The sequence below is a fragment of the Pelobates fuscus genome, chromosome 1 (assembly GCF_036172605.1).
Source record: "Pelobates fuscus isolate aPelFus1 chromosome 1, aPelFus1.pri, whole genome shotgun sequence".
NCBI classification, from domain to species: Eukaryota; Metazoa; Chordata; class Amphibia; order Anura; family Pelobatidae; genus Pelobates; species Pelobates fuscus.
In genome coordinates this window covers 217,780,775-217,797,229 of record NC_086317.1, presented here as the reverse complement: position 1 = coordinate 217,797,229, position 16,455 = coordinate 217,780,775, and the positions used below count along the sequence as shown (strand labels likewise).

Below are 16,455 nucleotides of genomic sequence, written 5' to 3'. Positions count from 1 at the left end.
ACACGACACACGCACACGACACACATACATACATACACACACGACACATACATACATACATGACACATACAGACACACATGACACATACAGACACACACAACACATACAGATACACACGACACACATACATACACACACATACATACATACAGACACAAATACAGACACACAGACATACACACACATACATACATACACAAGACACACAAGACACACACAAGACACACATACCAACAGACAGTCACACATACACACACACACAAGACACACATATATACAGACACACACACACAAGACATACATACAAAGACACACACACACACACATTATATTTAAGTCACCCTCCTGTTTCCTACCTTTTAGATTCAGGAGGGCGACTTTCCCTGGGGTCCAGTGGTGGCTCAGGTGGATGGGAGTCAGAGTTCCCACTCTGACTCCCTGGTCTTCCTCCCGCGCGGCTCTCAGGGTTAGCTGGGAGGAGTGATGTGCAGTCACTTCCTCCCAGCTCTGCGATGTCATCACAGGGGGCCCGGTCGCGCTGTTAAAGCGCCCAGCGCTGACCGGGCCCCCTCACAATCCACATCCATCGGGTGGCCCTGACAGCATGGGCCACCCGATGGACCCCTCCATATGCAGCCCCGGCGGTTTGCCGCGCGGGCCGGAGCCGCAATTTGTCACGGCGGTACCCAGTCGCAGGGGTACCGCCGGCTCGCACCCGTCCGCCCGGTCGTCAAAACCTGGAAATCCCTACCGCCCACCTGAAATCCTAAAACGCCCACTAGTGGGCGGTAGGGACCAGGTTGACGACCCATGGTATAGATCATTCCCCTGCAATTTCACTGCTCAATTCACTGTCATTTAGGAGTTAAATCACTTTGTTTCTGTTCATGCAGTCTTAGCCACACCTCCCCTGGCTATGATTGACAGAACCTGCTAAAAAAAAAAAAAAGGTTTCACTTTCAAACTGATGTAATTTACCTTAACCCCTTCAGGACGGAGTCAATAGTGCACGTTCTGATCAAAACAAAACGTAAACAAAAACTGGAATTTGCACTATATGTCTGTTCAACCGTAATTCACCGCTGTCACATTAAGTGCACCCACACTTATTATATATCATTTTGTTCAGGAGAAACAGGGCTTTAATTTATCATTAACTATTCATATATGGAACATAATTTATTATGAATAAAATTTAAAAAAATGTGAGAAAATAAGATTTTTTTTAAAAAAAATTGTATTTCCTTCTGCCACTTTAGCTGTGAATGTCATAATACCGTACTGCAAAAAAATGCACATATTTGTAATCAGCGATGTCTCACGAGTACAACAGTACCCCCCATTAACAGGTTTTATGGTGTTTTGGAAAGTTACGGGGTCAAATATAGAACGTTCCATTTTCAAATTGAAATTTGCCAGATTATTAATGTTACCTTTTGAGACGATGTGGTAGCCCAGGAATGAGAATTACCCCCATACTGGCATACCATTTGAAAAAGTAGACAAGCCAAGGTATTTAAAGTGGGGTATGTTTAGTCTTTTTTAGTAGCCACTTAGTCACAAACACTGGCCGAAGTTAGCGTTCATATTTGTTTTTGTGTGAAAAAAGCAAAAAACGAATATGTGGCTACTAAGAAAGACTGGACATACCCCACTTGCAATACTTTGGGTTGTCTACTTTTGCAAATGGTATGCCATCATGGGGGTAAGTCTCATTCCTGGGCTACCATACGCTCTCAAAGGCAAGATAACTAATCTGGCAAATTTCAATGTGAAAAAAATGAAATTCAAGCCTTATATGTGACTCTCCAACTTTCCAAAACACCATAAAACCTGTACATGGGGGGTACTGTTATTCTCGGGAGACTTCACTAAACCCAAATATTAGTGTTTTAAAACAGTAAAACATATTACAACAATAATATAGTCCATAAAAGTGCTGTTCGTTTGTAAAAAAAATGCAAAAAAAGTCACTTTTACTTAAAATATCATCGTTGTAATACAATTTACCAGTGAATGAAACACTAATATTTGAGTTCAGCGAAGTCTCCCGAGTAAAACAGTACCCCCTATGTACAGGTTTTAAGGTGTCTTGGAGAGTTAAAGGGTCAAATATAGTGCTTGCGAATTAAATTCTCTGCACTTTCTCCCTCTGTTGTCAGGCATGTCAATCAAATTTTAATTAATTAAATCACATAATTATGTTAAAAGATTACTTAAATATACATGTAGAATTGTAATATATATACATATATGTATTTAAATTCTACGTGTATACTAATGTAATCTTTTATGTAATTATATGTATTTATATATATATATTATTTTTTTTGCGGTTATTTGTATTTTATATATAGATTGTCATTCTAAGTGTATTTTGTTACATATATATATATATATATATATATATATATACACAAAATACAGTTAGAATGAAATTACATATGGATATATAATTTACCGTATTTATCGGAGTATAACACGCACCTCATTTTCAGAAGGAAATTCCAGGAAATTTCCACCCCCCCCATAGTATTCTCCCCCCCCCTCCCATAGTATTCTCCCCCCCCTCCCATAGTATTCTCCCCCCCCTCCCATAGTATTCTCCCCCCCCCTCCCATAGTATTCTCCCCCCCCTCCCATAGTATTCTCCCCCCTCCCCTAGTAATCTCCCCCCCTCCCATAGTATTCTCCCCCCCTCCCATAGTATTCTCCCCCCCTCCCATAGTATTCTCCCCCCTCCCATAGTATTCTCCCCCCCTCCCATAGTATTCTCCCCCCTCCCATAGTATTCTCCCCCCTCCCATAGTATTCTCCCCCCTCCCATAGTATTCTCCCCCCCTCCCATAGTATTCTCCCCCCCTCCCATAGTATTCTCCCCCCTCCCATAGTATTCTCCCCCCCATCCCATAGTATTCTCCCCCCCATCCCATAGTATTCTCCCCCCCATCCCATAGTATTCTCCCCCCCATCCCATAGTATTCTCCCCCCCATCCCATAGTATTCTCACCCCCATCTCATAGTATTCTCCCCCCCATCCCATAGTATTCTCCCCCCCATCCCATAGTATTCTCCCCCCCATCCCATAGTATTCTCCCCCCCATCCCATAGTATTCTCCCCCCCATCCCATAGTATTCTCCCCCCATCCCATAGTATTCTCCCCCCATCCCATAGTATTCTCCCCCCATCCATAGTATTCTCCCCCCATCCCATAGTATTCTCCCCCCATCCCATAGTATTCTCCCCCCATCCCATAGTATTCTTCCCCCCCCATCCCATAGTATTCTCCCCCCCCATCCCATAGTATTCTCCCCCCCCATCCCATAGTATTCTCCACCCCCCATAGTGTGTGTGTGTGTCCCTCCCATAGTGTCCCCTAGTGTACTTTCCCTCTTGTCTCATATTTACTTACCTGTCTAGAAGCGTGGGCCGGCTTCACAGCGCGCACCGCGGTACTGGAACTTAAATTTCAGGTTCCGGTTTCCGGCGGGACTGAAAGGAAGTGTGCACACTTCCTTTCAGTCCCGCCGGAAACCGGAACCTGAAATTTAAGTTCCAGTACCGCGGTGCGCGCTGTGAAGCCGGCCCACGCTTCAAGACAGGTAAGTAAATATGGGATATCGGCGTATAACACGCACCCATGATTTCCCCCCTATTTTCAGGGAGAAAAAGTGCGTGTTATACGCCGATAAATACGGTATATTACATTTTGTTTCAATATTTTATATTTTTATTTATTATTTTATTTATACGTGTGTGTGTGTGTGTGTGTAGATCTATTATATATATATATATATATACATAATATATGTAACGTCATTCTAAGTGTAAGTTTTCTAAGTTTTAATATTAAAATATATACTTATATTAGTATTAAAATACTCTTTGTATGACGTTACATATATATATATACTTTTAATTTATTTTTACACGTTTAATTTTTTTTTTATTATTCTTCCTACCAGCAGAGGGACTGTCTGACATTTCAGACAGTCCCCTGCTGGCAGATCCACAGCCAGCTATAGGGGGCCATGTGATCGCTCTTTGAGAGCGATTACATGGCCCCCGGGGGCCTCACTTGCCGGGGGAGGGCTGCCTGGGCTGTCAGGCACCCTCCAGAAGAGGATCGCGGCAGAGGTGAGTAGCTCCTGGGGCTGCAAGCCGTTACGGCGTTCCATGCCGCCGCAATGGCTTTAAAGCCCATTTAAAGCGCGACGGCATGGAACGCCGTAACGGTGTTAAGGGGTTAAATAATTGTATCTCAATCTCTAAATTGAACTTTAATCACATACAGGAGGCTCTTGCAGGGTCTAGCAAGCTATTAACATAGCAGGGGGATAAGAAAATCTTAATTAAACAGAACGTGCAATAAATAAAGCCTAAATAGGGCTCTCTTTACAGGAAGTGTTTATGGAAGGCTGTGCAAGTCACATGCAGGGAGGTGTGACTAGGGTTCATAAACAAAGGGATTTAACTAATAAATGTCAGAGGATTGAGCAGTGAGGCTGCAGGGGCATGTTCTATACACCAAAACTGCTTCATTAAGCTAAAGTTGTTCATGTGACTATAATGTCCCTTTAAGCCCTGTAGTGTAAGGCTACTGCATTAGCTGAGTGTGTCAGCTGGTCACTCTCAGCCTAAGAGCCAAGCTTTGTACTGCTGGGTTTATCTCCGATTCTCATTGAGCAGTAGTGGTGGCAGGGAGCGTCTGGTCCTATGTAAGAAATCAAGCAGTTTAAAATGGCTTGGTGTGGAAAGGGGCACAATAGAGTACCCTTGCACCGTAACCACTACAGTTTGCAGTGATTATGGTGCTTTTGTATACCTTGGTTGACCATTGAGCAAGTTGCTTTTTAATATTTTTTTTTTTTAAATTCTCACTTCGTTAATTTCCTCAAACAATGTATTTACCAAAGATACCAAATAAAGCTTGCAGTGACCATATAGTTTTGGTGCCTACATAAGAGTGGACCATAATGATGTCCCAAGGCAATGTCATTAGCTGCACCTGTGCTTTGATTTAAAAAAAACAAAAAACTTGCTTGAGTTAAAGGGACACTAGAGTCACCAGAACAACTTAAGCTGAATGTAGTTGTTCTGGTGTCTATAGCCTGTCCCAGAGAAAAGGCAGTTTTTCATTGGTGCCCATCATGTATTTTTTTTTTTGTTTTTAACACGATACATTTTGTACTCCTTTCTTGTGTATTTATCCTATTCCTGACAAATGTGGGAAAAGGGTTGAGCTTAAGGCAAGCTCCCACTTCCTTTGTCAAGTTAACAAAGGGTGAAGCTTACCGTAAGCTCCACACCATGTCAAGATTACCAAGCATAGGAAAAATACAGAAAACCGAATAGTCCCTACTTCGTCTTTTGTTTTAAAGGGAAATTGATTAGCAAGTAAGGAAAGAAGAGCAGATTGTGAAAGAGAGAACAAAGGAAACAATAGGATAAAGCCAAGTGTGAGGTGACACTTTAAGTGATTTAATTGTATAACATTGATTCAACAGTCCGATTAACCTCTTTGGACACTTGTGTATATACAGGAATGGTCACATTAATTCATGTGATCACATACTTTGCTCTGGTGAACACCATGCTATATCTACACTGCTCCAAAAAATAAAGGGAACACTTAAAAACAACACAATGTAACTCCAAGTCAATCACACTTCTGTGAAATCAAACTGTCCACTTAGGAAGCAACACTGAGTGACAATCAATTTCACATGCTGTTGTGCAAATGGGATAGACAACAGGTGGAAATTAAGCAAGACACCCCCAATAAAGGAGTGGTTCCACTCAAACGGTCAGAAACAGACTCTATGAGGGCACGACGTCCACAGGTGGGGGTTGTGCTTACAGCCCAACACCGTGCAGGACGTTTGGCATTTGTCAGAGAACACCTAGATTGGCAAATTCGCCACTGGCGCCCTGTGCTCTTCACAGATGAAAGCAGGTTCACACTGAGCACATGTGACAGAGTCTGGAGACGCCGTGGAGAACGTGCTGCTGCCTGCAACATCCTCCAGCATGACCGGTTTGGCAGTGGGTCAGTAATGGTGTGGGGTGGCATTTCTTTGGGGGCCGCACAGCCCTTCATGTGCTCGCCAGAGGTAGCCGGACTGCCATTAGGTACTGGGATGAGATCCTCAGACCCCTTGTGAGACCATACGCTGGTGCAGTTGGCCCTGGGTTCCTCCTAATGCAAAACAATGCTAGACCTCATGTGGCTGGAGTGTGTCAGCAGTTCCTGCAAGACGAAGGCATTGATGCTATGGACTGGCCCGCCCGTTCCCCAGACCTGAATCCAATTGATCACATCTGGGACATCATGTCTTGCTCCATCCACCAATGTCACATTGCAGCACAGACTGTCCAGGAGTTGGCAGATGCTTTAGTCCAGGTCTGGGAGGATATCCCTCAGGAGACCACCTGCCACCTCATCAGGAGCATGCACAGGCATTGTAGGGAGGTCATACAGGCACGTGGAGGCCACACACACTACTGAGCCTCATTTTGACTTGTTTTAAGGACATTACATCAAAGTTGGATCAGCCTGTAGTGTGTTTTTCCACTTTCATTTTGAGTGTGACTCCAAATCCAGACCTCCATGGGTTGAAAAATTTGATTTTCATTTTTTAATTTTTGTGTGATTTTGTTGTCAGCACATTCAATTATGTAAAGAACAAAGTATTTCAGAAGAATATTTAATTCATTCAGATCTAGGATGTGTTATTTTTGTGTTCCCTTTATTTTTTTTTGAGCAGTGTATATCTTAAGCAAATGTTTTAAAATGTTTGAATGCATATGCCATGGGGAAAGGAGCAAAACTTACATGCACTTAATATTGTGTGTTGTCTCTCTTTTAGGACCCGTGGCGGCTCAGCCCTTTTTTGTGGTGCCAAGGCGGCCTGGCTATGGCACCATGGGGAAGCCTATCAAGCTGCTGGCCAATTGCTTTCAGGTGGAAATCCCAAAGATGGACGTCTTCCTCTATGAGGTGGATATTAAGCCAGATAAATGTCCTCGCCGAGTCAACAGGTAATAGAAGCTGACTTCTGTGGTACCAAATGAATGCCCATTGTTGAGTAATTTACAAACCACCATACAAAGGAATAGCATTTGAAAACTCACCACGGTCTTTTTCAAGGTTTGCCTTTTCAGATATACCAGTGGGGAAAGTGATTGTGAAAGGGTTTATAAAACCATGTTTCTAACCAGCTCGCTTCTAATAAAGCACAAGCAAACTCCTGTTTAAGCTTGGATGCATGTACAAATGCGCACACACATAAATCATTTGGGGACACACAAATAAATTGGACAGACACAGCACATTTTTCTCAGGTGTTTGCAGACAATATTACAATCCAAAATATTAGTGGCAGTAAGCTGTATCTTGGAAATTGGACAAATATTTGATTTTCAGTGTTGTATTGATGATGGGTGTAAAAATGCTAATATGCTACTCTGGAGTATAACTAACTAATAATTTCCTTTTCTCTAGGGAGGTTGTTGATTCCATGGTCCAGCATTTCAGAGTCTCCATATTTGGGGACCGCCGGCCAGTTTACGATGGCAAAAGGAGCCTTTACACCGCCAAATCTCTTCCTCTCGCAAATGCTGGGGTAAGCGTGTGAAGAGTTTAAGTTTGGCAGTTAAAGCTTCATTACTACTACAGCCTGATGTAGTGATCCCTGGTTTTGGAGCTCTTTGACAAAAAGTGGGATTTTCTTCCACTCCACCTGGATAATGCATTATTAAACTTCAGTGATACGCTGCTAGTAATCATTGCTTGCTCCATAATTGCAGAGTGTTAAATTGACTCTTTAATCTTCATAACCACTGCAGAATGTTGTGGTTATAGTGCTATATCCATGCATATGTTGGTCCTATCCCTCACAAAAAACAAGTAAAAAGTAGGCGCTCGTAATATACTAGTCTCCAATAGATGTTATATACCTTTAAATGAAGCTGCACCGAGAAATAAGTGTAAAAACTTCTCAAAACACTTGTGAATATAATAAAATGATAAGGTGCGCTGTGTCTATCCCTCACAGCTGATCATTGAAGTTCACATATAGTTAAATAATATGTATGGTCATTCTTGACCGTATAACCATTCCAGCTTTTTGAAGTGAATATGGTGCTTGGGCCCCATCTGTCACCTTAACACATGTCTACAAAGTAGGACTTTGAAGAGAAGCTCACAGATCTGCTTTAAATCCCCGTTAATCAGAGGGCTGGGAGTTGCACCTCCTGTCTCTCAACACACATAGTATAGTCTTTCTATGTCCAAAGACTACCTTTAGTTCTTGGATTAGTAGTATCTAGCAAGATCTCGAGCATCACTAACTGTGTTTCTTTCGATTTGCAAGAGTTCACTCTGGGGAGAAGTGTCTGTACTTCTTTAGTGTCAATGCTAACTTTTAGGGAAAGGAATACAAAGCTGTATTGCTGTCACTATAGTTATGAAAACACTATGTAGGCTGCCGGCCCCTCTAAGCAATTTAAAAGGGGAGTTTACTCCTCTTTATTCCAGTGCTGTGCAAGTCCAATGTGTCTGGCCCTGCGCCCTTGGCTGAGTTATCAAAATTTGGAGGCTATTGCGCATGCACTGCAAAATGCCACGCTGCACCAATCCGCATCTCCTCATAGATGCATCTAGTCAGTTCATGTCTAAGGAACGTTCTGTGCACCCATCAGTGCCCCTCCCCCCCTCCCCCCATGCAGAGCTTGGTGACGCTGTACGTCAGTGCTGCACTGACCCAGGAAGCACATCTTGTGGCGGCCACTAGAGGTGTTACTGGGCAGCAATGTTTCTTTGAAGAGGCAGTGTTTACTTTAAAAAGGTCTACAGGGACAAACTATACACACCAGAGCAGCTACATTAAAGGATTACTATAGGGTCAGGAACACAAACATGTATTCCTGACCCTATAGTGTTAAAACCACAATCTAGCCCCCCACGACCCCTCATGCCTCCATAAATATAGCACAATCTTACTGTATTCAAGCCTGAAGCTGTAGATCTGCATGCTGTTTGCCCTTTAGAAAAACAAGCAGTCTGACATAATCCGAAGTGGTAGCCTGATCCAATCACAATGCTTCCCCATAGGATTGTCTGAGATTGACAAAGAGGCAGAGCCAGCATGATTCAAACACAGCCCTGGCCAGTCAGCATCTCCTCATAGAGATGAATTGAATCAATGAATCTCTATGAGGAAAGTTCAGTGTCTGCATGCAGAGGGAGGAGATACTGAAGGTTTGGATGCATTTTAGGCAGCCATGACCCAGGAAAGATCTCTAACAGCCATCTGAGGAGTGACCAGTGGAGATATCCCTAGGCTGTAATGTAAACACTGCATTTTCTCTGATAAAACTGAAAGTAATGATTCTACTTACCAGAACAAATTCAATAAACTGTAGTTGTTCTGGTGACTATAGTGTCACTTTAAGCTATTTTTGTTCTGGAGACTATAGTGTCCTTTTAACTTATTGATTTTTCCCTTTTATTAAAACATTGTTTCTAGTAGTCGATTAGTGCACGGGGATCATTTCCACCCCAATAAGTCTAATCAAACTAAGAATGTTATCCCAGACTTCAGTTTAGGGCATGTCCACAGTGTGTGGCACAGGGAACCCACCTGACCACACTCCCTCTAACACTTGTTGGTAGATGACAATTTGTAGATTATGTTAACGTAGTGTACGTATAATCTTAATTTTAATAATGACAGGAGGCTTCCTATTTTGCATAACTTTCTTTACTTATGCCTCCAGCAGCACAAGTCAATCAATCAAAAACTTTTAACCAATCCTAGGCCAACATAGCCTGTATATAAGTGTTTGGTGGGCGTGTCTATTCCTCTTTCTTTGATGTGTGAAATCCTGTAACGTCAGGTTGTGGAGTGTCCTTTAAACTGGAACTCTGTCACTTTAAACGAACGTAGCTTGGACTGAAGCTTGAGAGGTGTTGTCGCCCAGTTCCCGAATCATCTCATGCTGGAAAAAAACGGAAATAGGTGAAAGGTGTGGAAATGGACTATTGTCCGCATGCAAACCTATATATCCGATTTAGTTAATTAATATATCTAAAATCTAGGTATTACATTGACAAGTCTATTGAGTTGTTAGCTACAGTTATATCTATACTGAAACTGTGTATGTGAGATTTCATACAGTATGAAGATATCAGTCTGTAAGGTCGTCATAACTGTCTGTTAAATGCTGAATGGCGAGTATTTGGGTGGGAATAATACCAATGTCTACGGGGGGGAAAATACTCGCCTCCTGTCATTATTAAAATTAAGATTATACGTACACTACGTTAACATAATCTACAAATTTTATTACATGACAGGAGGCTTCCTATTTTGCATTTTTAACGCTGTGGTAACAACGAAAAAGATGCGTGAGATGTCTGTCGAAAGTAGAAAACTCTGAAGGTGTTTTCTCTAGTCCAGTCTGCCGAGCGCAAGATGTCCGTAAATGATGCTCCCGCCGAATATGCACGCGAAGCCGCCGCCCCGCGTACCGAGTGGGCCCCGAAATTCGGTTCAACCCCTGCCAGGGATAAGAGCCATCGAACCCATCTAGCCAACGTAGTGGTAGTTACGGGTTTGTATGGTTTAGTGTAAGATACCAGTAGTTGACCCGATCGGTAAAAACGGAGCGATTCGGTAACCTCTACGTACCGAAGTAGGGTGTTCACAACGCATAGCCGCGGAACCGTCGAAAAAAAAAGGGTAAGATACGGATGTGGAGTCCGTCTTAGTCCTGCGAGACACCGTGAAGGTAACCCCTTCTGGTGTTACAGTGAAACCGTTTATGTCAAAAGCCCTAACGTCCGCGACTCTGCGAAAAGAAACTAAACATAGGAGAGTCAATTTGGCTGATAGTTGTCTCAGAGACAGGGTCTCATTGTCCAGCCAGTTCCTCAGGAATCGGATAACTACATCTACATCCCAAAGAGTGTTATATTTCGGGGCCGGAGGTCTGGCTAGTCTGATGCCCCGAAGTAGACGGTATATTAGGGTGTTTTGACCCACTGGTGTACCGTCTATTGGGGTGTGGGCCGCCGAAATGGTGGATCTGGTGATATTAATTGAGCGGTATGCTCGTCCTTCTGAGAAAAGGTTTGACAGGAAATTTAGAATGCAGGGAATAGGTGCTGTAAAGGGATCAAGGTCCCTTTCCATGCACCAGCGATTCCACGTGTTCCATGCGGATAGGTAGCTGCGCCTAGTGCCAGGTGCCCAGGAGTCCCATAATAGGTTTCTAGTCGTTTGCGATAGGCCTGAGACATTCCAGGATCCCCGGAAAGATTCCAGGCCACCAGTTCCAATCGGTCTTGTGTAATCAACGGATGAGGTTCCCCGTCCGGGTTCACTAGGAGGAATGGGAACACTGGTAGGAGTAGCGGATGGTCTTGAGACAGAGCTAGAAGGTCCGGGAACCATGCTTCTCGCTGGAAGTTGGATCTCGAGGTTGGGAAGAATGCTTGAGATGATTGGTGTCTGGGGCCTGTAGGCCAGAATCGGCTGGTGGCTCGGCCCCTTTGGCGACCAGCCCTGGCAAAAACTCCCCTGCGTGGTGTGGTGTTACGAAATATTTGCTTGATGGAGGTCTGAGCCTTATTCAGAGTGGTGAAGATGCTCACATGTTTTTTGAGCTCAGTTATGAATGAGTCACCAAATAGCTGACCGTCCGCTAACGGTCCCATCTCTTTCTTACCCAGCTCCATCAGTTTCGGGTCCATTTTCAATAATGCAGTTCTGCGGCGTTCTGCGCACATTGCTGCATTGGTGTTGCCCAGCATACAAATGGCCCGTTGTGCCTATTCGCGTATAGTGTGGGCGTCCAGTGTAGTGCCTTGGGAAAGGGCTAGGTCAGCCAGGTATAGAATTTTCGCTAGAGGACCCAGGATGTCAAGGAGCTTGTCTTGGGATTCCCTAAGGCCTTTTTCTATTCCTTTCCGCGGGTCTCGGCCCGCACGGGACATGAACAGGGATACAGTAGAATCAAATTCTGGGGTCACTGCGATTTTATCTGGTAGAGTTGGTCTTGGGCATTCTGCCCGAAGCCTTGCCCTGACTTCTTTGTCCATTGGCTTTCTCAGCCAGAAATGGATGAACTGAGCCAGGTGATCTGGTAACCCCCATTCCGTCGATCTTGGGTGTCGGATCGTGCGGGGGTCAAACATGGCCGTCTCCTGGGGGTCTATGAAGGTGCCCTCTTCTTGATCAAGGTATGTGTCTTGATCGTATTCCTTGTCTTCTCCCTGGACGTCTAGCCAGTCTTCGTCTTCCGAGCGTGAAGCCCCCGCCTTCCATTCGTCCATGATGTCAAGCGATGGAGGGGGACTGCGATCGTCGTCCTCTGAGGACGGAGAGTATGGAGGGGAAGGTCTTTTTCTCTCTACCTGGCGGCTCTTTTTCACTGGAGTTTTGCCTCTTTGTCTCTGGGTGTCTGATACGGTGCCCTTCCGTTGCCGTTTTATGGCGTGGAGGTCTCCGGGGAGGACATCTTCCATTACTTCCGTGGATTGATCAGTAGCTGTATCGGGTTTTGGGTTCTGCATGAGCAGTCTGCCAATAGCTTTTTCCACGGAGGCGGCTACCGCCGAGTTAATAATTGTCTGCCAATCTGATGGTGGTAACTGTGGTGAGTCACTCATCTTGTGTTGTATGTTGGGTCTGTCTGTGGAAGACAGAAGAGTGTTAGGTTCCGAAATATGTGAAATGCCGTAGATACAGCTTTCACTACTATTGTGGTGTCATGTATAGAGTCACGTATATAATGGTATAGCAGGGGATGAGCCTGCTAGTATTGAGTCACTTAGCTTTTAAAGCAGGGGTAAGACTGTTTGTACTAAGACACTTAATTTATAGCAGGGGATGAGCCTGCTAGCAGTGAGTCACTTGCATACGTACAACACTTATATATTAGCAGGGAAGAACCTGTTGGCACTGTATCGCTTGATTTATAGCAGGGTATGAGCCTGCTGGCACTGGCACTTATATTATAGCAGAGGATGAGTCTGCTAGTATAGTGACTCTTTGTGTGTAGCAGGGGATGAGCCTGCTTGCACTAGTGACTCTAGATGGAAAGCAAGGGATGAGCCTGCTTGTATTGTGACTTTGATAAGTACAGTAGGGGATGAGCCTGACTGTACTGTGCCTTTAAGATGTACAGCAGGGGATGAGCCTGTGTGAACTGTGCCTTTAAGAAGTTCAGCAGGGGATGAGCCTGCATGAACTGTGCCTTTAAAATGTGCAGCAGGGGATGAGCCTGCAAGCACTGTGCCCTTAATAGGAGTGTATGAACTGTGTCTTTAAGAAAAAATATATATATGCAGCAGGAAGGAATCGAATGTACTTGACAAAGGTTATATATATACACCGTATGGGTAGAGGGAAAAAACGAGTATCAGAAACTATGAGGATGGGTCGTTTGAATAACGACCGTTGGGAATGCTAATGGCCGTCGTGGGTCTCGCGAGAGCGAGATCCAAGATGGCCGCCGTTCGCGCCAAAACGCTAATGCGGTCCGCGATATGATCGCGGTCCGCCGTCAGGTTACAAAGGTCGCCCTGAAAACGGTATTGTCCCTCCAACCCCACACCCACCTCCCGAAATGTCCCTATGTTTCCTCCCTAACACGAAAACGAACGCGGTCGCGTTAAAACGCTGCGGAAAGATGACGGAGAAAGGGAGACAGTGCAGGGTGAGGATAGGTAGGGCAAGAGGGAACAGTACAGAAAAATAAATAAATAAAACTATATTACTGACAGTATTAAATAATAGAAGAAACAAATTAATTTCTAACAGTATAAAAGTCAATATGGAATAAATAATCTCTGAAGTGGTACTCTGACCTGTGCCTTCTGGAAGCAGCAAAGAAAGAGGAATAGACACGCCCACCAAAGACTTATATACAGGCTATGTTGGCCTAGGATTGGTTAAAAGTTTTTGATTGATTGACTTGTGCTGCTGGAGGCATAAGTAAAGAAAGTTATGCAAAATAGGAAGCCTCCTGTCATGTAATAAAATTGAAGATTATGCTAGCGCTAGTGTACCTATAATCTTAATTTTAATAATGACAGGAGGCGAGTATTTTGCATTAACTCTCTTTACTAACTCCAAATAGCAGTAAAGAAAAGGAGTGAAAACATTAACCAATCAAAAAATAGTAGGAGGTATAGTATTCACAGTGATGAGGCTCCTCCCCCTCTTTCCAAGCGACATCAAAGACACATAAAATGTTCAAAGAAACGGAGAAAAGTCTTGAAACATGCACCAACGGGTGACTTTCCAAAGTGCGAAGTCCTAGAAGTTAGAGGATGGTCCAAACATGTAACAACGGGTGACATTCCCAAATACGAATTCCTGGCAGTTGAAGGAAGGTCCAAACATGTCCATCCTGAACGTAAGCTGTAACGTCTTGAAGTTATGCTGGAAAAGAGCGTGAAGAAGGTTAGGAACCGGTCTGGTAACTGGTTGCAGTGATGTAATAAACCCAACACAGATTCCACTAACAATTTTTTAAAACTAGTCTAAGTGTGACGGTGATTAGAAAACAAAGCTGTATCTAAACAAGGTACAAATCTGATTAAGATAGCTGAGTAAGAAGACAGAGCAAAAGGAAGGAATATACAGAGTATAGGTATACTTACATGAGATCTCATCCTTCAGAGTATAGGTATACTTACATAGGATCTCCTTCCTCGAGGGTGTGGAGGGTGGGAAAATACTCGCCTCCTGTCATTATTAAAATTAAGATTATAGGTACACTAGCGCTAGCATAATCTTCAATTTTACCACATGACAGGAGGCTTCATATTTTGCATTTTTAACGCTGAAACAGGAGAGACGTGGTTGCCCCCGGGTTCGGGCGGAAATAGAAGGTCCGAAAGGTAGATTCTCGTGACCAATCTGCGGCTCGTAGGATGTCTGCCAGGGACGCGCCTGCGGTGAAGGCTGATGAGGCCGCCGCACCCCGGACGGAGTGGGCTCCGAAGGTCTCCTCTATGCCCGCCAGAGATAGAATCCATCTTACCCACCTGGCCAAGGTGGTGGTAGAGACTGGTACGTGAGGTCTAACGTAGGATACCAAGAGTTGGCCCGAAGGTGAGACCCGCAATCGGGATGTGACTTCCACGTATCGATGCAGGGTGGACACCACGCAGAGAAGCGGCTCTGTAGGGAAAAAAGGGTAGAAGACCGATGTGGAATCGGATTTCGTACGGCGTGAAATTTGGAAGGTAACTCCCTCTGGGGAGACCGAAAAGGCATCGATGTCGAATGCTCGTACGTCCGAGACTCTGCGGAATGAGACCAAACAAAGTAGAAGTGTCAGTTTAGCTGATAGCTGTCGGAGCGAAAGTCTGTTGTTGTCCGGCCAGTCCCTAATGAATTGTAGAACAATCTCGACGTCCCATAGTCGGGAGTATTTAGGTTTTGGAGGCCTCTGTAGTCTGATGCCTCTGAGAAGACGGCATACCAGTGGGTCTTTTCCAACGGGGATCCCCTGGGTCGGAACGTGGGCTGCCGAAATAGCGGATCGTATGACGTTGAGGGATCGATAAGATCGGCCCGTGGAGAAGAGGTGCGAGAGGAAATTCAAAATGGCTGTTATAGGTGCCGTAAAGGGATCGAAATTCCGTTCACTGCACCAAGTAGACCAGGAGTTCCATGCTGATAGGTAACATCGTCTGGTTCCTGGTGCCCATGAGTCCCAGAGGAGGTCTCGAGACGTTTGCGATAAGTCTTCGGTTTGCCAGGCTCCCCTGAAAGTGTCCAAGCCATCAGCGTGAGACGGCCTTCCAGGATGAGCGGGTGTTGGTTCCCTTTGGGATCCGTAAGGAGTGTCGGGTAGGACGGTATGAGGAGAGGATCCTTGTAGGCTGCTGCCAGAAGATCCGGAAACCATGGTTGGCCCGGCCATAGGGGTGAGATGAGGATCAGGGACCCGCGTTGGGTCTTCAGGTATTGCATCGTCCTCGCCACCATGGCGAATGGGGGAAAGGCATACGCCCCCGTGGGTGGCCAGGGTTGTAGAAACGCATCTACTGCCTTGCTCTCTGGATCTGGGAGCCAGCTGAAGTACTCGTCTGTCTGCCTGTTGTTGCGTGAAGCAAAGAGGTCTAGGTGGAGGGGACCCCTCCTGGCCGAAAGACGTTGGAAGATCGCTGGGTCCAGTCTCCAGTCGCTGTTGTCCCGCCAGTGGCGTGAGAACCAGTCCGCTGTCAGGTTCGTGTCTCCCGGGAGGTATTCTGCCACCAGGGAGATTCTCCGGGGTAGGCAAAATTCGAAGATGTCCTTCGTGATTTTTGATAGGAGCCTGGATCGTGCTCCTCCCAGGCGATTGATGTAGCGGACCGCTGAGACGTTGTCCATCCGGAGGAGGATGCAGCAGTCCGTGCGGTCTTTTGCCAAGCTGCGGATCGCAAACG

At 44.9% G+C, this 16,455-nt stretch overlaps 1 protein-coding gene across 1 annotated transcript in view; it reads left to right on the top strand.

Moving 5' to 3' along the window:
- Positions 1-16,455, top strand: part of AGO3 (argonaute RISC catalytic component 3) — a 76,844-nt gene that overhangs the window by 17,610 nt on the left and 42,779 nt on the right. Inside the window, exons 2-3 of the mRNA XM_063454724.1 lie at positions 6,872-7,043; positions 7,507-7,627. Of these exons, the coding sequence (XP_063310794.1) occupies positions 6,872-7,043; positions 7,507-7,627 (293 nt within the window). The remainder of the gene's footprint in view (positions 1-6,871; positions 7,044-7,506; positions 7,628-16,455) is intronic.